At 37.6% G+C, this 24806-nt stretch overlaps 1 protein-coding gene across 5 annotated transcripts in view; it reads left to right on the top strand.

Moving 5' to 3' along the window:
• Positions 1 to 24806, top strand: part of PTPRD (protein tyrosine phosphatase receptor type D) — a 2148784-nt gene that overhangs the window by 1709179 nt on the left and 414799 nt on the right. For 4 of the 5 annotated variants that reach the window (XM_082470803.1, XM_082470804.1, XM_082470805.1 and 1 more), the window contains one exon: positions 23343 to 23509. In XM_082470803.1, the coding sequence (XP_082326929.1) occupies positions 23446 to 23509 (64 nt within the window). In that variant the 5' untranslated portion in view covers positions 23343 to 23445. Of the gene's footprint in view, positions 1 to 23342; positions 23510 to 24806 lie in introns of those variants that run through there. The other variant, XM_082470802.1, reaches the window with a different exon arrangement.

Below are 24806 nucleotides of genomic sequence, written 5' to 3'. Positions count from 1 at the left end.
GATAGATAGATAGATAGATAGATAGATAGGCAGACAGGCAGGCAGACATAGATATTCCCTAAACGTCTATAGTTTAGGACATTAAAATAGTTGGATATAGTCTTCAGTCTTATTCTTCCTACTCACTTTTTGCCCCTGGTAGGTATTTTTCATGTACTTAAATTGTGCATCTGGGTTTATTTGACCCTCTGATTCGTTTGTTAATGGTGCATCTGAGACCATGGTTTATAGCTAACTAGAGAAGAAAGGGATAAATGGAAAATGTTCCCACTCTTATGCTACTTTGCAAAGATATTTAAAACTCAAACTTTGTCATTGCTTCTCTCTTCTTCCACTACAGTGGCAGAATTTAGTGATCTTTAAAATTATTTTGTCCTTAGGTTTCCTTTTTCCATTTTTTTTTGAGAAACCTTTATCTTTTCATTTATTTTCCTTGTACCATGATTATTGTTAATAGTATTATTACTTGTCTGTATAATTCTGTGTAAATGAGATTTGCAGTGAGTGATTAGCTATATGATCTTAGGATTGTAAATCTTTAGGAGATCTATTTTAGCTCTTTTCAGCTAACCTTGCACCTGCCAATTTTTGTGTAGTAACTTTGGGGTTTAAAATCCTATGAAGGAGCATTTCTCCTATAATTCTTTTTTTCTGTTGAAGTATAGTTCATTTACAGTATTATATTAGTTTCAGGTGTGCAGCATAGTGATTCAGTATTTTTACAGATTATACTCCATTAAAAGTTATTATAAGATAATGGTGTAATTTCCTTGTGCTGTACAATATATCTTTGTTGCTTACCTGTTTTATACATAGTAATTTGTAGCTCTTTATCCCACACCCCTATCTTGTCCCTCCCCCCTTCCCTTTCCTCACTGGTAATCACTAGGTTTTTTTTCTATATCTGTAATTCTGTTTCTATTTTGCATATACATTCATTTGTTTTATTTTTTATATTCTACATATAAGTGATATCACAGAGTATTTGTATTTCTCTGTCTGACTTATTCCACTAAGCATAATATTCTCTAGGTACATCCATGTTGCTGGAAATGGCAGAATCTCATTCTTTCTTATAGCTGAGTAATATTCCTCTGTGTGTGTGTGTGTTTGTGTGTATCTCCTTTATTCACTTGTCTGTTGATGGACATTTGAGTTGCTTCCATATCTTGGCTATTATAAATAGCGTTGGTATGAACATTGGGGTGCATTTATCTTTTCAAATTGGTTTTTTTCCTGGATATATACTCAGGAGTGGAATTGCTGTATAATATGGTAACCATTTTTAGCTTTTTGAGGAAACTCCATACTCTTTTTCATAGTGGCTGCACCAATGTACATTCCCACCAACAGTGTACAAAGGTTCCCTTTTCTCCACATCCTCACCAACATGTGTTATTTGTAAACTTTTTGATGACAGCCATTCTGACATGTGAGGTGGTATCTCATTGTAGTTTTGATTTGCATTTCTCTTATAATTAGCGATGTTGAACATCTTTTCATGTACCTGTTGTCATCTGTATGTCTCTGGAAAAATGTCTATTCAGGTCTTTTGCCCATATTTTCATTGGGTTGTTTGGTTTTTTGATAATGAGTTGTATGAGCTCTTTATACGTCTTGAATATTAACCCCTTGTTGGTCATATTATTTGCAAATATTTTCTCCCATTCCATAGGTTGTCTTTTTGTTTTGTTGATGGTTTCCTTTGCTGTGCAAAAGCTTTTAAGTTTAATTAGGTCCTATTTGTATATTTTTGCTTTTGTTTCCTTTGCCTTAGGAGACAGATCCAAAAAAAAGTATTGCTACGATTTTGTCAAAGAGTGTTCTGCCTATGTTGATCCTCAGTCTATAATATGTTATTTGCCTTTCCTAGTGGGACTTTCCCTTTCTATAGATTCTTACTCCTTTTCCAATTAGAGAAGATCCTTTAACACTTCTTTGAGGGTAGGTTTAATATTGATGAACTCTTAGATTTTGCTTTTCTGAGAAGTTCTTTATTCCTCTTTCTATTCTAAGTGGTAATCTCACTGGGTAGAGTATCCTAGGTTGAAAATTTTTCCCTCTCAGCACTTTGAATATATCATGACACTCCCTTCTGGCCTACAGAGTTTCTGCAGAGAAACCAGTTGATAACGTTATGGGGGTTCCTTGTATATGACTCTGTTTTCCTCTTGCTGCCTTTAGAATTCTCTCTTTCACTTAAGTATTACCATTTTAATTATGATGTGTCTTGGTGTGCGTCCATTTGGGTTCATCTTGTTTGGGACCCTCTGTGTTTCCTGTACCTGGATATCTATTTTGTTCTTCAGGAAGGAAACTGTTTCTCTTGCTCTGTGCAGACACAGCCTCGGGTTCAGGTCTCCTATGTCCCTTACAGCTGATCACTTCCCCCAGCCTCTGCTATCCCTGTCCTATTGTGGAGCCACACCACAGGGCAGGTGGGGTCCACATGGTCTCTCCTCATTTATCAGCAGATGAGCTGTGGTGGAGCGGCCGTCATCAGAGAGCTGGTCTGCTTCTAATGTGCTGCTTGAATAAGCACCAACAACGGCCACTGACCATCCGCTCCTTCAGACTCTGTCCTGGGATCAGGTCCTGTTTGCATCCCACAGTGGAGTCTCCTCCCTGGTCATGGCTCCCAGATCCTGTGCTGCACTGTGATGTGGCATGAGCGGGAATGGAGTGTTCATTTGGATTGGACTGGGGGTGTACTGAGGTGGTAGCTGGAAACCTGGCAGCCAGTAGAGCAGACCTCTGTCCACCCTGCCTCACGGTCAAGACTGTGCATGTGTGCAACTCATGAGCAGAGCCCTGGCTTCCCATAGACCCTTGTTGGTTCCAGCGGTCCTCCCACCCGCCAGTGGGGCTTGACTACCCACATAGGATGCCAAGACTGGGGTACCCATTCTGTGGCTCTCACCCCTCACTACCCAGGGCACATGTCCACCCGTGAATCCTCCTTTTCCTCTGAGTCCTCTCCCAGGGCAACCCAATCGCTTTCCTTTCCTTCCTACCCAATTACTTGTGTATCTTTCATACAGCCTTTCTTGTATAGAAGTCCTTCTGCCAGTTTCCAGTTTGTTTTCAGTGAGAATGGTTCCACATGTAGATATATTTTTGCTGTGTTCGTGGGAGGAGGTGAGCTCCATGTCCTCTTACTCCAGCATCCTGATTGATCTCCCTTCTCCTATAGTTTGATTGGCCTCTCCATCCATAGTCATTACAAACTGTAACAATATCATGTGACACGTAGTTTTATGAAAAGAGCCATGCAAAGAAATGTCATTGATGGTGAAAAAGATAGAAGTCTTACAATTTTAAGTTTGTCAGTGACAATATGCTTTACTAGATTATTCTTTAACCACTAGTGTTTCTTGTTTTTTTGTTTTTTTCTTTTAATTCTGCTAAAGTTTCTTGGACACTTTTTACAGCTAGCATCTTAAAGTTACTGTTTCCTATCCACATATATTCAATAACTTGATAATTGCATATTTGCCTTATTGGGATAGAAAGAACAGCTATATTTATCTCCATTTATTAAGAGCTTATAGCTTAAATCCTTTAAATCTAAGATCACTTGCTTCTTCGGCAAATAAATGAAATCAGCTTCTGTCTTTTCTTTTTTACTTTCCTACCTGAAGTTTCATCCTACAAGCAACGGCTGACACCGGAGATGTAAAAGCTGGATGCCTTTGTTTTTCCAAATTATAAACCCTTTTAGTGAAAAAGGACTAAACATTAAATGATTCATTCATGAAGTAAAACATAAAAAAAACTGTGTTACTCACTAGAAATAAAAGTGAAGCTTGTCACATTTTCAAAATTTATAATTTCCTAGTTCTGTTAGCAAGAAAGTATAGTACCATTTTCTACCTTATTTTCTACTTTATTTGTACCAAATAAAATCATTTTTTTCTAGTGGGAAGCCGGGCCACCAAGAACAATCACCTGAAAGGCCATTGCGTTTTTCAAGCTCACACAGACATCAAAGGGAGATATATATTGCCATTAAGTATCGCAGTGATCACTCCATCAACCAGGCTAAGCACCCCCCATGAAACATACGCATGCACGCTAAGGATTTCTCAGTTTCAGCATTTTGGAATACTAACATTCATAAGAAGCATAGCTATGAGAACATACAGGTGGTTGCTAGAGAGGAGAAGGGTGAGGAGGATGAATGAAATAGGTGAATTAAAAAAAATGTACTTGGACATATTGGTTGAAAAAGCTATCACCTCTTTGGCAAAATTAATTAAGGGACTCATACCTAGGACATATTCTCAAGTACATATATAATTTTCAAACATTTGGACAGAAAAAACAAATATAATTAATTAAAAATAGTGTACTATCCACTGAACAGTATAATTCTTAGTCTTTTTATATTTAATACTAACTTGAACATGAACTACTTTAACAAATTGATTTAATAATAATAATAATTGCATTACCTAACACTTATTGGGCATTTTTCCATGCGTCTCTTTTATTAATGAACCTATGGAAAGACCATCCCAGAAAACATCAGATGAAATAGATCTTATTCATTATCATTTTGTTATCGTCCTGTCCTTCAAAAATAACTGTATTGTGCTCTTATCAATTAAAAGGTGCCATGGAACTCGGAATATAATGAGGTTAGAAGATAGTATCTTCTTGCTAAAAAGTATACAGTTACTTGGAAAAAGGAGAATGTTCAGTTTATTTAAGTTTTAAAATTATAAATAATCACTACGTTAGATTCTTGATACAGTATGTAGAATTACATTTGTGGAATTAAGTAGACAATTTGAAAATAGAACTGTTTAATGTATCTCCCTAAAGGGATACATATTGATTAATAAACTAATGAGAACCTGCTAAAATTTAAATATATAGGCATTCCATAATATTACACATATTTAGTTACTCATATGATGTGTAATTATAATTTTTGAAGAATCAGAATATCACTATAAAACATGTATGTTAGCATTTACCGTAGAGTAAATACGTCAAAATACTTAACCCTATAATAGATAGTGTAGATCCATATTTTTTTAACCAAAACAATAATGAGATTTAATTTTATTTCCTTAGAAAAGGTGTTCTAAAAGACTTAGTGCATTTTTAAGCTTTAATAGCCTCAGAAGCATGTATGTTACAAATTTACAGAAAAATTCATTTTGCACTTAAACTGGTTTTTGGATTTTGAACCAATAACTTTTTAATTTTAATTCCGTTTTGGTCAGTTTTCTAGGGCTGCCATGACATAGTACCACAAACCAAATGGCTTAAACAACAGAAATTGTCTCAAAGTTCTAGAGGCTGGAAGTCCAAGGTGTCAGCAGGGCTGGTCTCTTCTGAGGGCTGTTAGGGAAGGATCTGTTCCAGGCCTCTCTCCTTGGCTTGTAGATGGCCATCTTCTCTCTGTCTTTACATTGTCTTCCCTCTGTGTGTGTCTGTATCCAAATTTCCTCTTCTTATACGGATGCCAGTTATATTGGATTAGAGCCCACCTAATGACCTCTATAAAGACCCCCATCTACAAATTAGGTCATGTTCTGAAATTTGGGAGATTGTAAACTTTCCCAAGAGCACACTTCAACCCAGAGCAGCCATTTTGGTCTACTTTGTGCTTTTTCTCTCAGCCATGGCTTGGCAGGTTATATAAGATTTGTAGTCAGAAACTTGATAGCACTGAGCTTTGGGGCCAGACACTGGTTACTCCCCTGAAATCGTTTTCTCATCCGCCATGAACATTAATCCTACTTTGAGGGGCTTTTGTGAAATTAAATGGCTACAAAAGGAGCCGCTTTCTCTTGTAATTAAACTTACTTGAAATTGAGCCTCTGCTTCACACCAGCTTTAGATGTTAGGAAGGTTATTTTTCCTGGGTCTCATTGTCCTCATCTCTAAATCAGGAAGAGAAATGTTTGTCTTGCAGAAGCACATTTTGTAGAATTTTAAATAAGCTACATAAATATTAGGTATTAAGTCAGAAATTCTCTTCAATAAACATTTTGTAAACAGTAAAGTATGGCAGCATTTACTCTTTTTCTTCCTTCTTTGGTACTTCTATGTAACATCCCTAAATTTATGGGCCATTCATTTTAGCATTACTCCAGGTTATTTTATTTTTCTTTAGACTATGGTGAGGCTTTGGATCTACAGGGCCACGAACATAGAGCACTTTTTTCTTAAATAAAACAACATCAAATACCCTAGCTTAATTTGTGTATAACATACAGTGTCAACTCTTCTTATCCTGAGTTCACAAGAAAATTCAGCGCTAATGATCTAAGGCATCTACCGTTATGCAATGAATTAATTCCTGGCCTATGCATTCAGAATGGTACCAGCTTTACAACATCCTTGGGAGAATTGAAAAAGAATCATTCAATTTACAGTCTGTAGGGTGTAATTATCTCATGGAACCCCAGTTGAGAAAGGATGGCTAAATTTTGTTTTGTCTTTAATGACAGTGGACAGAAGCTATTTCCTTCAAATCCTTCCTGCGTCCCTGATTTTAATGTGCTTTTGTTGCTCATTGATTTTGATGAGGTAGAAAGGAGACAGTCATTATTTCATTTCACACAGATGGAAGTCAAAGCATGGAGATGTCAGGGATTGTCTCTAGAGCCTTCTTGAAATAAGATAATGACAAAGTGAGGAAAGTAACACCCACTTAGCCCAAGCACTAGACTGCTTCTGTGGGATCAAGATTTCAAACTGTAAAATGGATGTCATGTGTTTTATATGGATATCGTTCCCAGGAAATCAGAAATGTCTAATGCCATTTAGGACAAAATTGGGATTATATTATCATGGCGGTAGTGTTACTTGAATAAGTAGTTTTGGAATGCAGTATTATGATTTATTTTTTACCTCATTCACTAATATCCAAAGGGCAGCCATTGCTATCGGCAGAGTTCTGACTTGTTTCCTTTAACACATTTGAGGTTTATATGCACACTCTGAGAGAAAATAACTCCAACTTTGTCTCTACTTCTTCTGCTGAGGGTTGAGGTTTACTGCCATGCAGGATCAACTCAGCTTGCATTAAAATCCTACCACAAACTGGCTTTACCCATATCTTAATTCCTTGTCATACCAAAGCTATGATATATATACAATGGCCAATTTATTGGTTCCTAAAAATATTTTGAACATATCAACCTCTAAATCTTATGCTTATTATTGAAGTGCCTTGTATTCCTCTCAAATCAAGATTCTACATATTCTTCAAGATCTGTCAACTACCACCAACTTAATAAGATCTTTCCTGACCACTGAGATCATATGCATCACTCCTGTAAACATATATGAGTATTTATTATTCAAACCGTTTATTTGGTTCTTAACATATTGTCATGCTTTTCTAATTTTTACATTCCTATATTTCCAAACAAACAGTACAGTTTTAAGAGTCATTGCCCTTGTCTAATCTTTGTGTCTGACACGTATTAGCAGGATGTCAGGTACAGAGAGTTGACATTGAATAAATATTTGTTTATAGATTCTTCAGAACCATATTTTAACTCGTTGACTTTATCATTAAACAAGTTTCTTCCTAACTATTATATATATGGAAAAGAAAGAAAGAATGTGCTCTGAAATCAGGTTATTATTTTGAGGATTTTTACTTCCTTTGACCTGTTTATATGTACATGCTTTGGAAGGACCTAAATACAGAGTAAGCTTGAAGTCTGGTCAGTAATTTCTAATTAAGAGTACAACTCTAGGGCTTTGTAAAACCTACCTTTGAGTAACCCAGTACTGTGCCTGTCAAAGAACAAAGAGTCAGTATAGCTACCAAGCAAAGAACCAGTGCCTCTACCATAGTCACTTCCATCACCATCACCCTGTGAGCTGGGAAAAACTACAGATGGGTTTGCTGTATTTTTGGATGTTTCTTGCAAAATAAGCTTATCCTGTACATATTTCATATATGTACTTTCACACAAGTCGTGAATATTTAGCATGGTTTTAAAAACCTTATTCTTGTGGATACTATTGGGGATGAGGACAATAAGTAATTAACATAATAAATACATTATATGATATGTTGAAGGTAATACAGGCTATAAAATAAAGCAACTAAGGAAACTGAGGCAGAGAAAGGGGATGATTTGGCCAAGGTGAATATGAAAGTGAGGACTAAAGCATGTCTAGAACTCTGGTCCCTTGACTGTCTCTGCCCCGGTCTTCGGGCTATACTGCTTCTCCTGGACCTAGGAGCCATTCTGCTTTCTCCACATGGGTGTACATTTAGCTTTATTAAGTGCTACAAAATACTTTTTCAGAGGGGTTCTACCAGTTTGCATTCCCATCAGCAGTATACGAGTGCTCATTTGTTCCACTACCTTGCCAACATGTGTTGTTCAATTTCTAACTTTAAATATTCTGGTGAGTGTGTTGTGGTTTCTCACTGTGATATTAATTTGTGTTTCTCCAGTGACTAACATTGTTGAGCATCTTTTTGTATGTTTCGTGGCCATTTGACTTTTATCTTTGTCAATTGTCTGGTCAAGGCTTTTGCCTCCACCTTCTCCCCCCAAAATACAGATAGTAGAATGAAAAATGAATAGATAGTATCAGACCTGTGGTGGATATGTGTTTTGCAAATATCTCCTTCCACTCTGTGGAATGACCTTTCCTAATAATGTCTTTGGATGAACACACATCTTTAATTAATTAATTCCAACTTATTAATCTTTATTGTTATTACTTTGCCTTGTTTTCAGAAATTTTTGCCTATGCCAGGGCTACAAAGATATTTTTCTGTGTTATTTTCCATAAGAATTACTGTTTATCTTTCACATTTAGGTCTCTAATCTATGTGGAGTTTATTTTGTATATGGTGTGAGGTAGGGGGTCAATATATGTTATTATTCATATAGATATCCACTTGACTCAGTTCTATGAACTGAAAAGATTATTCTTTGCCACTGCTTTACAGGGACACAGTTGTTTATAAGTCAATTGCCTGAATGCAGGTGGATATGTTTCTAGAGTTATTATTCTGCTTCACTGGTCCCTTTGTCCTTGAGCCAATACTTCACTGTCTTAATTTCTGTGGCTTTGTAATAAGTCTTTTAATAAGTAACTGGTATGATTACCTTCAATAGGTAGTCCCTCAACATTTGTTCTTCTAACAGATTGCCTTGCCTATTCTTGGTTCTTTGCACTTTCTTATAAATTCTGAAATCAATTTTTCTTTTTCTTAAGAAAAACATGTTGAAATTTATATTGGGATTTCATTGAATTCATTGATCAACTTGGAAAAAAATAACATCTTTACAATAATGTAAACCATGTTCAAACCATATTATGATTGTCCATTTATTTAAATCATCTTATTGCTTACTAATGCTCTGCAATTTTCTGCATAGAAATCTTATCAACTTTTGTTACATTTATTTCTAGATTTAAAAAATATTTTTGATGCTGTTGTACATGGCATATTTTAAAATGTTTATTTTCTAATTGTGAGTATATAATACAGCCGATTTTTGATAGTGACCACATATTCAGCAGCCTTGCTAAATTCTTTCATTAATTTTAATATTCATCATGTCTCCTCACTTTTTACACATTCTATTGACAGTAACTAGTAAAGTTGACTAGTTGTTATCCAAGGACAGACATATCCAGTATGCAATCAGAAACTGGCCTGAGGAACACACACTGACTGTTTAAAATGTCATTCCTTTAAAAAAACTTGAGTGAAAATTTCACTTATTAACCTAACTTGAATTGTGGGCTTCATCCCTGAGCAGAAACTGCTTAAGGAAAATGGAGATAAAATTATGCTAAATACTACTTGTCAGTACACTTGGTAAGATCAATTGAGATCTCAGACACATACGTCACTTCAATTATATCACCAGGAAGGAACGTCATGCTATGTGGTTTTAGCCAATGGTTAAAGGCATTTTAAAACAGTTTTGCTCCCTCTGAGCTATGTGGCAGAAAATATTTACAATTGGAAGAAGGGGCAAAGAGGTACAAATAGTTCCAATTTACTAATTTTCCTAAATCTCGGAACAATATACTATGTAAAAAATCTGAAAGCTAATGACAGTGATTTTACTAGTTGATTGCTGTCAGAAGAGGACCAAAATAAATCAGTTGTAGCCAAAAGAAGCCAAGTTGCCTACCTGTATGTAAAGTGTGGTAAAGTACTGAACAGAACACACATTTAAAAAAAAATCTTTGAGAGTAGATGCGATAAATATTTAACCCCTTGATGTCATTAGCTTTTGCTATATACCAAACCATCGCAAAACTTAGTAGCTTAATCCAGCATCCATTTATTTATTTCACAATACTCTGGGTTGGCAGTTTGGACTGGGTTCAGCTAGGTGGTTCTGCTGCTGTGGGTCGTGCTGGGCTTGCTCATGAGTCTGTAGTCTGCTGCCAGGTCCTGTGGGGAATGACTGGTCTAAGATAGCTCAGCTGGGTGGCTCGTCTTTGTTCCACGTGATCTCTCATCCTCCACCAGACTAGCTTTGGCTTATTCAAATGGTGGTGGTGACAGGGGACCCAAGATCAGCAAGTGGAAGAGAGCCTGCAAAGCTGCTTCCTGAAGTTTCTTGGGCTTCTTGAGGCTCAGGGTCAATGCACACAGTGTTGCTTCTCCCCTGTTCTGTTGGCCAAGGTGAGTGATGAGGCTAACCAGCGGGGGATAGAGTCCTCCTCTTGAGATGCTTAAGAAGGTGGCTTTTCTGGGTCACCTTCTACACCCGCCATATAACAAACTATAGTACTCTGTGTTGTGTTTTTAAGCCAGACATTAAATACTGGCAGTTTCCAGCTTCTTTAGGTAACTAATAAGAACAAGTAAGGACTTAAATGACCTCATGTTGGGGTGTTAAAAGCCTTGCTTTAATAATGGAGGAAATCCTGGAGTGAAGACTAAGGGATGAAGTGTAAAAGATAACTAAGAGTGAAAAGGTAATTTGGGAAGCTAGCCAGCAATTGACTCACAGTGGGACCCGGCTTCTAAATCCTGGAAGAAAAGATTTTTCAATTATTGGAAAGGCTGTGTTTTCTAATAGTCTGAATGCCATTGTACTATTGGGTATTAGTATCAGTGCTAACATTACAAGGCTTAAAAGGGTCAAAACAAGACTTTGATGTAGCAAACTTAAGAACCTTTTTCTATCCTAAAGTATGTGTAGAAAGCCTTTTCGGAATCACAGATTTAAAAGTGTGACCACGGAGATCCGGTGTGCCCACCGTTTCTTTGTACATGAAAGCAGATATTTTTTTCCTCTAGTTTTTAGGAATGCAAATGAGAACTAGCGTCAGGCACTTTACTTTTCAAGTAAAATTTCTAGTGTGTTAAAATTCTCCAGTGGGGAGCCCTGGGACAAAGAAGAAAATTCATTTGGTTTCCTAGGGTCTGTTATTATATGGGAACAGAAAACAATTTAAAACATTAAAAAACAACACATTCTCTCTGATTGTTTTAAACAGCATTTAGGAAGGGGAGACTGCCATAGGATCCTTGAAAATGAAACTGGGAAACTGTCATAAAGGGTCAAAGACTACAACACAGTACAATGGCTATGTCCAAATAAATGGATTGGAAGTCTGTACAGAGACGTGGGGCAGGGTGGGTGGTAGAGAGAGATTTACATTTTTAAAACCATTGGCACACAACCACTGGAGAAGTTGTCTAAATATAAATCAGACCATGCCACTCCATAGTATAAAGCCCTCCATTGCCTTCCCATTGCGTTGCAGATGAAATCTAATTTCTGCAGTGTAGCCTGCCGGCCCTGTGCAACCTGGGTCCATCTTGATTTCCCAGCCTATGCATACTTCTCTCAGCCTGGCTCCCTGGGCTCCAGAAACACCAAGCTCAGTCCTGCCTCCAAGCCTCTGCCCTGGGCAGTCTGCCCCTTGGCCTAGAAAGGTCTTCTTCAGAATGTCTTGTCATTTACATCCAGGTTCAGGCTTGCACCCCACCTGTTCAGGGCCCTTCCCTGCCACAATATCTAAAACTTCCCCTCCCCTCCCCCATTACCTTGTTTTCTTTATAGCACTCACCACTTCACTTTTTAAAAAATTGCTTGTATTTTTCTATCTCCCCTCACCCAAATGTATCAGGGACCTTGTTGTCTTGTACATTGTTATATCTCTCGTATGAATCACTGCGCCTGGTATTCAAGAATATTCATGGAGCCAAAGAATGAAAGAATTCATTTTTAAAACAAGAACACAGTTGATGTGTAAAGTTGTTCTAGCTTTCGTGTGGATGGTTTACAATGATAAAATGAGGACATTGTATGAAAATCTCAAACCACAACAGTCTCTTTTCTCCTCTGTGTGTTACATCATGTTGACATCAGCCATCACATGGCAACTTTAACATGTGGTGATTACAGCAAGTGTTTGACTCCAGAAGGGGGTTGGCGGACAAAACCAAACTACCAATCAGTAAAAGCTTTCTGTTTTACCTACTGTCACCCGAAATGTATGTGAAAAATATTCAAACTGCAGAATATCTAGGGCAGTGGATCTCCAATGTTTGGTATGGCCTAGGAAAAAATTCTAGGACTCCTGTGTCTGTTTATTTTTATCTCATTTAAAAAATTTCTAATTTTGTGTATTTGGCAATATATTTAGTTCATTAGTAGTATAATAGGAATATATAATATATATATATATTTTTTTCAACATGCGCTATATTTGTATATGGCCTGTATACACCATATTTATGTATGGGATGTATCCACTGCTACATACGAAGTTTGAAAATGATGAAGATTTATGCTATGAATAGTATTGACCCTAAAGACAATTGCTGTGGAGGAAGTGAGCACAATTTCTAAAAGCATAACTTTTGAAAAATGTTTTACAAGGTAATGTGATAACACATCATGATTAAATCTATGATTAAAAAAATATTAAACATAATAGAAGCAAAGCCCCATCTATTCAGTTTGTGATGGAAACACTATTGAGCATACCGCAAAAGGTAGAAAAATCCCTAAAATGTGGACATGTTAATTTGGGACTTGATCCCCACCAAATAATAGTTAGGGGTCACTCCCCTCCCCCCACACCCCCATTGTCCTTGCACTTCTGCCCGCCAGCGCCAGGCCCAGCCCCAGCCCCAGCCCCAGCCTGTGCTTGGTCCTACACATGTTAGTACCTGGGTACTCCTGTACTTAAAAATATAAGAATCTGTGTTTCAGAAAGCCTCTAGGATGATGCCTAAATCCAGCCGAGGAGTTTGGTTGATGTTATTATTTGGCATTTCCTTTTCTTTTAGTCATGTGGGCCAGTCAGATAAGATTACAATCGGTATCTGGGAAGTTTGGTATTTAGGAAGTTACTACATCTCATTCGCTACTAGGCTTTTAATGACTTTAAACTCCTTTTTGATATCTGCACTGTGTATTTTGTTTGAGTATTTTATAGAGGTATAATGAAGATGACAGTTTTTTTTTTTTAATTTTTATTTATTTATTTATTTATTTTTGGCTGCGTTGGGTCTTCGTTGCTGCACGCGGGCTTTCTCTAGTCTCAGCAAACAGGGTCTACTCTTTGTTGCGGTGCGTGGGCTTCTCATTGCGGTGGCTTCTCTTTCTTGCAGAGCATGGGCTCTAGGCTCACGGGCTTCAGTAGTTGTGGCACGAGGGCTCAGTAGTTGTGGCTCATGGGCTGTAGAGTGCAGGCTCAGTAGTTGTGGTGCACAGGCTTAGTTGCTCCACGGCATGTGGGATCTTCCCAGACCAGGGTTCAAACCTGTGTCCCCTGCATTGGCAGGTGGATTCTTAACCACTGCGCCACCAGGGAAGTCCCCAAGATAACAATATTTTACAAAGCCTTTTTCCGGAGGTCTCGAATATGTTTTCTGAAAGAGTGACTATGGGAAAAATAGATTTTTTTTCATTCCTAGACTGACACATCTTGGTATGGGAAATGCCTAGTGCTTTTATTGCTGCAGGAAGTTTTCATACTTTATTATCAAATCACTTTATAATGCCACTGCTTTTGAAAAATAACTATTGTGTGTCTTCATTTCTTCTTTTAATATGGCCGTGTTGCCCTTAGCAACTTTATAATAAAGTACACTCTGGCTGGCATCTTTCCACCTGGGTAACTCTCCTATATATCTCTGTGAATTCATCATCGAATGCATTCCTACCTACTCCCAATTAGCCAACATGTATTTTTGCTAAAATTTAAATGAAAGAGAAAAGAACTCCATGAAAAAAGAACTAGATAATAATATACAAAATCAATGTGCCTCAAGGTGGTATAAACATGTGTTTGCATGTTATTAATTCAATTACTAGCATGTGAGAATTTAAAAAATCTATTTTTGGTTAATCATTTCTATTTCTAAGCACACCTATAAACTCTTTGACTCTAAGATACGCAAGTACATAATAATGGGTTACTAAGTTAAAGATTGACTTTTGGGAGAATTTTTGACTCATGGGATAAACTTTCATTTGTGAATTATTTATCCATCTAGGACGACAACTCTCAAATACTTATATTCAGTGAGATCCTCTCATCCTTACTTCCTATACCCAAGTTTTAAGGTTTTCTTCCCCCTTCATTTGGGCCAATCCTTAGACTATTTCTCTGCCAATTAAAAAAGATAACTTTTGTTTATTGTGCTCATTTTAGAATTAATCGTGACCTCACCTAAGCTAGATATCTCCATTATAGTAAGTCAGAGATGATAGAAGCAGAATGCTGTACAAGAAAGAAAATTGGTTTGGGTCCTAAACCCTCTCCTGAGACTAACCAGATGTGTGTCCTGAGGCTATTAATTTCATTATGTCCTTTCACTTCATTGTCTGTTACATGAGGGAGTTGCCCAAGATGATCTGTAATTTTTCTGATTTTTATCAATCTTTGGTTTCATTCGTGGAGAAGGGTAGATGCGAAGAAGGCACTAACAATAAAGAGTACAATATAACTAAGAAAATAAATATGCCGGGTGAGAGAAGAGGAGAATGTATATTGAATATCTATGATCGATATTTGTTCTCTCTACCCTTTCTTTAGGTTGTGTTTCTGTTTGGTTAATAACCATTTATTTGGTTTCTCCACATAGAACTTAACTCTCCTCTACTATGTATGGTGTTCATAGGTTTTCACAGAGATATGGGATAAGTCATGGGGACAACATTGGGGAAATGAAGAGAAGATGCTTTAATTCCACATTCCCCAGCCATTCATGATGACCTCTCACAATTCTACTGTCTGTTGCTGGCAGTGAAGTGAAAGAGCATTTCTTGGAACCGAATATTTCTATCCTGGGACTGGTCCCTCAGAGAAGAGCTAAGCTCCCATCATGAGAAATGGGAAGCACATCTCTTCACTGACAGACATCAGTGCAGTCTCTGGCCCTATTTAACAGATTCATCCTTTTAATTTGTGACAATATTTATGTCATCTAAGTCTGTGAACTGACCTTCCCATAAGGCAAGCCAACTTCAGTTCTAGCTTAGGACAAAAAGGGAACTTTGGGAGCCATCCATAGTGTTTTGACTTCCATGCCCAGAAATTCAAATCTAACACTGCACTGGAAACACCGAAAATTGATGGACTTAGAAAAATAATATACTAGAAACAGGCCTTGAAAAGTCCCATTTTTTTAATTAAAAATTTTTCTTCAACATTAATGAACTGTTCTAGGACATTGTTTCCCACCTTTGGCACTGTTGACATTTTGGTCCAGATAATTCTTTGCTGTGGAGGGTGGTGGTGTGTACTGTAGGATATTTAACGGCATCCCTGGGCTCTACCCCTTAGGTGCCATTAGCAGTCCCCTTGCATCGTGACAACTAAACATGTCTCCAGACATTGCTGGTTGTCCGCTGGGGAAGGGACAAAATAGTTTTCAGCTGAGAGCCACTGGTCTAGAGCTTGGATCACTCTGAAGATGGAATTATAGATGTAACACCTGTGAGTAGGCAAAATCACTTTCTGTTGAGCTCTAGTAATGAAGTATTTAAAAACTATTATATACTATTATTAAAAGACCCTTTGTTTTAAAAATAATCTTAAGGAAAAAAGTAATCATTGCTAAAGGGAGTGGTAAATTCTCCACAAAATGAATTTTAAAAATTACTTTTCATAGTAAATAAGTAAAATAATTGCTATGTATTGCTAGTTTCTACTCTGTATTGATGTAAATAAAACAAATTAAATGGACATAAGAATAATTAAAGCCTTATTACTCATGTATTTTAAAAGCAAAATGTATTTTAAACAAAAATTAATGCATTAAAAAAATATACTCTTGGGCTTCCCTGGTGGCGCAGTGGTTGAGAATCTGCCTGCCAATGCAGGGCACACGGGTTCAAGCCCTGGTTTGGGAAGATCCCACATGCCTCGGAGCAACTAGGCGCGTGAGCCACAGTTACTGAGCCTGCGCGTCTGGAGCCTGTGCTCCGCAACAAGAGAGGCCGCGATAGTGAGAGGCCCGCGCACCGCGATGAAGAGTGGCCCCCACTTGCCGCAACTAGAGAAAACCGTCGCGCAGAAACGAAGACCCAACACAGCAAAAATAAATAAATAAATAAAATGTCTTTATTAAAAAAAAAAAAAAAAAAAATATATATATATATATATATATATATACTCTTTTGTTTTTTAAGATAATAAAAAGGAAAATCAGGAGTAATGAATTTAGGAATGATGGTTTCACATCCATTTAGAAATGCCCAGAGATTAAAGCAATATAATCTGTGTTCTGCTTTTTGGGTAAGAAGTGACTGGGTTACATATCTGTCTCTACTTTGCAAGATTGATCAGTTTCTCACTTTTAAAATGTATTTTAGGAAGAATGGAACAAATAACAGAGTCCAACAGCATGTTGAATAGACTTGTATTTTAACTTTTCCATTGCAAGTTTCCACTAGTGTTGTATAAAACTGGATAGAAGTTATCACACGCAGTAATCACTTAAAGGCTTTAGATGCTTCTTCTAAAGCTATCCTACTTTTCAAATCAGAATTATATTTCTGTTTGTAAGGGAAAAAATAGGTAGACAGAGAGATGAGGGGTTTTTTTTTTCCCCTATCTGTTCATTTCTCATGGCATACTTCATTTTTATTTCCTGAAGGAGAAAGAAACGATCAAAGTTAATAATGTCATTTTGCCATTTCTGAAAGTAACTAATATTTATGTGTGCCTCAAATGTAAAGTTATTTGAAACCTTACAGAGATTCTACCAATAGTAATTTGAAAAGTGAATTATACAAACCTCAGACCATTGGCTTTTCTCTCTATGTATCAGAACTAAACATATGAAGAGTCTTTAATGTATCCATATGGATAAGCATTGTTTTACTCTTCAGTTATTCTAATAATCCAGTTGATTTCACCAAAGAGTTATCATGTACTTACAGTCACCTGCTGTCTTCAAACTAAGTCATAGCCTAAGCCAAAAATGAGATGATTGAGTTATTTTTATGTATTTATATATAATATCTCATAGACCCCCTCTGGGTTTTTCTTTTTCTCCCAATTTATTGTCATGAAAACATGTTTAGGGCAAAATAGAGTTCTGACATGATGTGCTGTTATGGGAAAGAGTATAATTTAAGGAGTTTTCAGTTCATTTCATAAAAGTAATTCCTTATATTCTTTAGATTCCTTGTATTCTTTAGATTCAGAGGTATATTGGATGTGTTTAATTTAATGATATTCTGTTTTATTTAATTTAATGACATTCTTCTATTGCCGTTTTTTAATCTCAGCACTGTTTTCCATAGTCGAGGCTTTCGGTGCTGCATGTCTTTAAGAATGTACTGTCCATATCCCTCATTGATATTAATTAACTGAATGTGGCCATTTCATAAGCATTATACACATGATGTCATATGGATGTGTAGAAGTATCCTTGCCTTTCCCATCTATGAAATGTGGTGTTTCTTTGCTGTCAAAGTTCCCATTTCTATTATATCCCTAACAGGGACTTTTCATAGTGGGGAATACAGCTCTTCTGGCTGTGATAATGAAATACCCATTTTTTTCCTTTTAATTACAGTGTTTCTGTTTGGCCATTTTCCAGTTACACACTTGACCACTTATTGATCTCCCACATTTTATGAAGTAGTTTGAAACAATGAAATGATTGTTTTTGGCAGTGTGAGGGTCAGGGATGGGGAAGTACGTGACCCAGAGGTTAAGTGGGTTTCCTCACCTAACCCAGTGAACCCTTAGAGTCTAATTATTTGGAAGCCAAGGGCTACATGGACTCAGGATTCCCACCTGATTGTTTCAGTTTACAACCCGGAAAACGTAGGCTTTGTTTATAGCTGTGCTTGTCAGTGCTGTTGAAAACTAAAGCTATGGTCTGTGCTGTCCAGTGGGGCACCCACTATCCTCATGGGGCTATTTAAACTTAAATTAAACTTAAATACAGGAAAATGTTTACTTCCCCAGTTATACTAGCTATGTTTACAGTGGTCAGTTATTAGTGCAGATAAAGAATATTTCTATCCTGCAGAAAGTTTTATTGGATAGTGCCGGAGGATTCTTGTCCTAGACCATGATAAACTGTTTAGGGGACTATCTTCTCTTGGAAAATTCTTGTGAATAAGTGAAATGTTGAAAGTTGATTTGTGTTTTCTCTTTTCTTTTTGTGTCCTTGTAACTGTGTGCTGAGGGCACAGGAAACTCACAGGGCGCCCTCAGAAGTCTCTACCGGGCTTGCTATAAACTACAGGCCACAGCAGCCCTGCTTGTGTCTCTTTTACAAATCAGTTTCCTGGTAGCACATCCTCCCTACAATTTTTTTTTTCTTTCTCTTAAATGGTTGGAAATCTGTTCTAGTTGATTTATAGAGGCCTGATTGGTTTGGGAGGTTGATAAAAAGAAGTCACAGCATTTAGGGATTTCCTCTTTACCACACCATCTCCCCAACTTAATGGGTATATGCTCAGGTTAAATATCATTACCATATTGTTGCTTCTAAGATGTCTAGAATTGAAAGTATAGGGTTATTTTAAGACAGAAAGAAGCAAGATGTATAGGGATAAATAATATCTAGTGAAAGCAGTATTTTTTTAAGTTCTTATGGAGATTTTTTGAAAAAAACCTTAGTTCTTTCCCTTTGTCTCCCTCTTCTCAGAATAATGATTTGACTCTTTAACTTTCTCCTAGACTGACCAATGTAATTTTTAAAAATAACTTTTAAGATTACGAACTCGTGGATTTTAATATGATGTGTTCCATTTCATTGCAGTTGTTATTCTTTTTGCCACTCAGATTTTCCTACATTTGACTGATGTAGGAGCCAAGCCTCTTCACCTTGGCTCCTCTTTTTGGCTATAACCTGGTAGTTCCTGAAAACCTCCTTGCTTCCTGGTGTGGCAAGATGCTCCATGCTCGTTTTGCACATTTCCTGCAAAAAACCTACAATCACTCATTTCTCTAAGGGACTTGTAGGATATCTTTTTAAAAAGAAAAGCCTTTTTTTTTCTCTTATGTTAACATAATCTACAGAAACACCAACAATACAGAAAGCTGAAAAAAATCCTTAAACATTCATATCAGTTTGAATATAAATATACTTATTATAGAAAAGGGTTCCAATGTTAAATTGAAGATAAAGAGTTAGGTGTCAGCTAATCAGATCACTTGAAGCAGTGATATAAGACTCAGGGCAAGTATATTTTTCTTGTTTCATTTCAAATTAGATTGCACACACTGGCTCTCTGAGCTGTTAGTTTCTCTAACCACACATGTACATAAATAGAAAAGTAGATATTGAGCTGATGGGAAATCAACAAAATTATTGTTAACATCTTTGTGCCGTGAGCAATAAGAAACCAGAGTTTTAAATATATTTTTTTTTTTTTTTAGCTCATCTAGATGGTTTGTTTTATCTGCCAGTCCCAGTTAATAAAAGACACAAAGGGCAAGGTATATAAAAATCACAGAGTTAGCCCCTGCTGAGGGCTATTGCACAAATGCAGAATAATTTGTGATGTAAGCTAAAACATGGTACTTTTAGTATCTCCAAACCCCCTTTCTTGCCCTTTTCATTGCAGCGTGCTTGGCTACTCTTTCTTTAGGGTAGGAAACTACTTATAACATTGTAGTTTGGAAACTACAGGAAACTACTTATAACATTCATTCATCCTCATTATTTCCTTTTTTTTTCCCCCTTTTTTTAAAAAAAAATTTGTTATTTATTTATTTGGCTGTGCCGGGTCTTCGTTGCGGCACGCGGGATCTTCATTGTGGAGTGCGGGATCTTTAGTTGTGGCACGTGGGATGTATTTTTTTTTTTTTAGTTGCAGCATGTGGGCTCTTTTACTTGCGGCATGCAGGCTCTTAGTTGTGGGATCTAGTTCCCTGAACAGGGAACGAACTCAGGCCCCCTGCATTGGGAGTGCAGAGTCTTAACCGCTGGACCACATTATTTTCACTGAAAATGTTTTCTTAAAAATCTACTGCCCATTTTTGTTCCAAAATTCAAATTCCACCTTACTAATACACAAGCCAGCATTTTCCTTTTGGCAAAGTTTCTATGTAATAAACAAGATACAGAGTGGAGATTGGCCAGAATGAACATCTAGAATTGGTTTTATCTTCACACCTCTGATCTCCTTTTGTCATATCTCGGCCAAGGGCATAGCCCATTTAAGTAAAAATAGGTATGTTCACATCTGCGTTCGTTTCTAGATCCTATCACTGTTTCAAGTCAGAGGTAACATTTGTAGGATCATTTGAAAGAACTTAGTCTTCTTATGGCACTTCAGTTGAGAAGGGGGAAAGCCAAATCACCTCTTTCCTGAGAGAGCATTTCATACATCTCCATCTCTGTGATTGCATCGAGTCATTATGTAGCAGTTGGCTCTGATACGCTTGCACAGACACAAATTGAGTCTGACAGGACTGATGTCTCCTGGACTTTGCTGTCATTTGAAATGCTGGCATGAGGATGGGAGCGGTGAAAGGGGGAGAGGGAGAGAGCTGATTCCTTTAGCACTTCTTCTATGAAGTTTGGAGAATTTTAACATTGGATAGCTGTGAACTGCTTGATAAGTTGTTTTCCGGATGAGATTGATAACAATAGCTGATTTGGAGCAGCTGGCTAGCTTTTGGTTTCAAGTACATGCATTTCAATGTACAATTTGCTCCTTCATGCCACCCACAAATCTGTTCAAAAGGAAAAAAAGGCTATCTAGTGGAATGGTAATTAGAGTGATCATACCCCTTCCTTTTAGTTTTATCTTTCCTGCATTCACACCATTCATTCATAGTAATGAAAAAGATAATATCTTTTTAAAAAAATTTTTATTCTCATGCTCAAGCTTAGTTTCAAAAAAGACACACTATAGTATCTGCATTACAATACTTTTTAAAGTGCAAGTTATTTTAAGTTTTTAGGTTATTTCTGGATGTCTCTAGTATCTTGTGTCAAGAATTTTATGTGTTTCAGATATTCCTATATGCAAAGCTTAGAGGTATACTGTTTCATTGGCAAACAAATTCTGATTGTCATTCTCAAGTTCTGCTCACAATGACAGAGGAAGCAGTAACATTAAATATGCCCTTTCTTTCTCTCTTTATTAAGAGCCTATTCTGTATAAAATGTGCTGGATTTATTGAAGGTTCTGTAGGAACTATCATTTATCACCCGAAGAGCCATACTTCAGATTGTTGCTTGGAGACAGTCAGTCATCACTTCCATTCTTTTCCATTCCCACCAGGACCACCATCACTCTTATGGTCTGTGTTACTTCTTACCTGTGACTCTTGATAATAGTGTTCTGTAAATCATCCCACATTCAGCTGTCAGTTAATCTTTTCAAAGCTTCATTCTATATTGTTCTTCTGCTCCAAAACATTAAATTGCTCCCTTTGTGGTTTGCTGAAAAAAGCCTGGTTGACTTAGGTTGGCATCCAAGGCTCTCCATGACCTATTATTTTTTTAAGCCTGAGCCATTTTCTTTTTTTTTTTTTTTTTTTTAATATACTGCAATTTTATTTCAATCGCACAAACGAAGTTAGCATGTTGGAAATTTAAATGAAACAGTACGGTAAAAATAGCAGAGAGCCAAAAACTCTAATAAGGAAGTACACCTAAAGCATGAGACATTTTCTTTTGCCTCATCTTCTTGTGGTTTCCTAATGGATCCATCACACCAACCCAGTAGCCTCATTGTGGACCCCGGACCAGCTGCATCAGCATCACTCAGAAACTTGTTAGAAATGCAAGTTCTTGGACCCCCACCACAGACCTACTGAATCACAAACTCTGGTGGGTGCGTGCCCAGTTACAAGTCTTCCTGGTGGTTCTGATGCGTATAGATACTTGGGAAGCCCTGCTTCAGGCCAACCAGGCAACTCACCTTTGCCAAAGTTCCTTTTTCACTGCCCTGCCTTTGCGTAGAATTCCTGGAATGCCTTTCCTTTCTTTTGGTAAAATTCTGCCTGTACTCCAAGGCCCAGTTGGAGACACCGCTTTTTCCATGATGTCATTCCTGATCCTGTATTTCATGGCATTATCTGGCTTTCCTTCCTGGCACTAATCAGATATTAACTTGTACTAGTCATCCAATGTGCCTGTCTTATTTTCCCTCCTAAACTGGAAAGGCACAGAGGATGGAATCTGACTCATTTTTGTTATCTTGCGACACTTGGTGCTGAGTAGCAACTCTGATATCTTGCATGCACTAGGCTCTCTAAAAACAGGCTGTGGCTTATTGATTTTACTTAGAAAATTGAGAAAACTAAGCTGTTGCCCAGGAGGCATATAAAAATCCTGTAAGTCAAAGTGGCTTTTGCTAGCTATTGTTTTGACTTATTGAAGCCAAACTAGACTCAAATGTAATGTGTCTTTAGGGAAGAAGCCAAATGTGCTGGTGTAAAAAATTCTAACCTCTACCGTTTAGCTGGAGAAGTTGAATTAGCACTGTCATTTCACCTAGTGCCAGGAAAGCAACTTCCATTATTCTGCCAATAATAGACTTTTATCCTGCACGGTGGAGCTTCTCTTAAATCTTACTTGTAGCACTGATGGACTCTCTTCCACCGATGTAGTCATGTAATATTTCATAAGAAGTGACAGGTTCTTCTCATAGAACGTTGCCCAGAAGGTGGCATGAGCAGAGAGTGAAATCCAGAGTGGTTGGCTTCAGGATGGCCTGACCATGGGAACAAGATCAGCTTGGGTAGCCCCGTTTCACAAACCAGGTTGTTTGCTTCCTAATACAAAGGTGTCCTGGTTACAACGTATGGCGTATTGACAGTGTTTTGCATCTCTCGTGGTGGTTGTGATGGGACAAGGGGAGAAGAGTGAAGAGTCTAAGCGTCTTTGTGTTTTCTTCCCTTTCTTTTCTTTACCTGTCCCTTCACAGGCTCTGAAAGCGTTCCAGCTGAAAGTTCACATCGGTCCGGCTCGCTGCGGCTTCCGAGGCAGTGACTCCAGGCCGCCCGTGGGCGCTGGTGCCGGGCTGCAGGATGGTGCGCGTAGCCAGGCCGCTGCTGCTGCTGCTTGCCGTCTTTCTCCACGCGGATGCTGAGAGTAAGCCGTTCTCCCCTTCTCTAGGGGGCTGTAACGAGTGGTTTTGTTTGCAGCTGGCACCACGCTCAGGGCCTCTGAATATGTTTCCTTTGGAAGTAAATCCTGAGACACTGTGGGATCCTCCTTGGCTACCAGCCAGCCTTTCAAAGAGATTATTGACATGACTTGCTTACCGTTTCCTCTCTGTCTTAATGCCCTTTTTCTTGTGCATCGAACTGCTCCTACTGGTTTGCCTTTCTTTCTTTTTTTTTTTTTTCTTTCTTTTTTTGATACTGTTACCAGCCCAGTAGCAAAAGGTATTATGAGACCAATGATACAACGCAAACTGGGATTAACCAGTTGGTGGTGCCAATAAGTAAATATTGCTCAGACCCGTTAGAAATTTCTTTAGTTTTGTGGATATTTCTATGTTTAGAAAAATGTGCAATGTCACATTGAGCCCAATTAAACTTCCAAGCCCTTGTAGCTGTCACAGCAGCTGTTCTAATGTACCGTTTCCGACAGCTGTCGTGGAGTACAGTATTCAAACAAATCAAGCAGAACTGACAACTTTGTGTCTGGATGAAGGGTGTGGAAGTGTGAGGAGAGTTCTGTGGAGTACAGACCCCAGAGTTTGGATTATTGGACTCAATTTGTGAAACTGAGATTGTGGTCAATTAGCTTGCCAATTAATGAGAAGATCACATCTCCTTTGTAATTAGGAAATCATTAGGCCTACCTTGTTTACATACGTTTCTTTTCCCATCTGTCCTCTGGATTTTTTGGAAGAGGCAGTACTGGAAAAAGGCATGTCTCTGGCTTGTAGTTACCAACATGTCTGGTCCCCGGTAGTGGTTTAACTTATATGAGAGTCGGCCATTCTCTTCGGGAGTCCCCTTGGTACTATTAACATGTGTAACATCAGCAGTCATTAACTTTTCCCTCCACTGACTATTTCAGTGAGATTAAATTTGATTCATGTTAAAGATGTTTCAAAGACAAGGATCCTGTGTCATGTTGGCCCTTACCTGTTAACTGCATTTCAACAAGAATTTCCTCAATAGCAGCCAATTTCTTTGTTTAAATAGGGCTCTGTTTTTTAAAGAGAGCTTTCCAGGAGTGAAAGGAATACTGATAATAATAGGATACATATGGAACGTGCATGTTTTAAGCACAACATTTTCTGGTTAATAATGTATATAGTCTCCTAATTAGCACTTGGGAGTGTTGGTTTAAGGTGAAGCCAAGGAATTTCGAGTACAATGCCAGCAAATAATTAACTGGGAAAAGACCCAAATGAAAGATGCTTGTGTTAAAA

This window comes from Balaenoptera physalus, assembly GCF_965194825.1.
Source record: "Balaenoptera physalus genome assembly, chromosome: 7".
Classification (NCBI taxonomy): Eukaryota; Metazoa; Chordata; class Mammalia; order Artiodactyla; family Balaenopteridae; genus Balaenoptera; species Balaenoptera physalus.
This window is presented reverse-complemented; position numbering and strand designations above follow the sequence as displayed.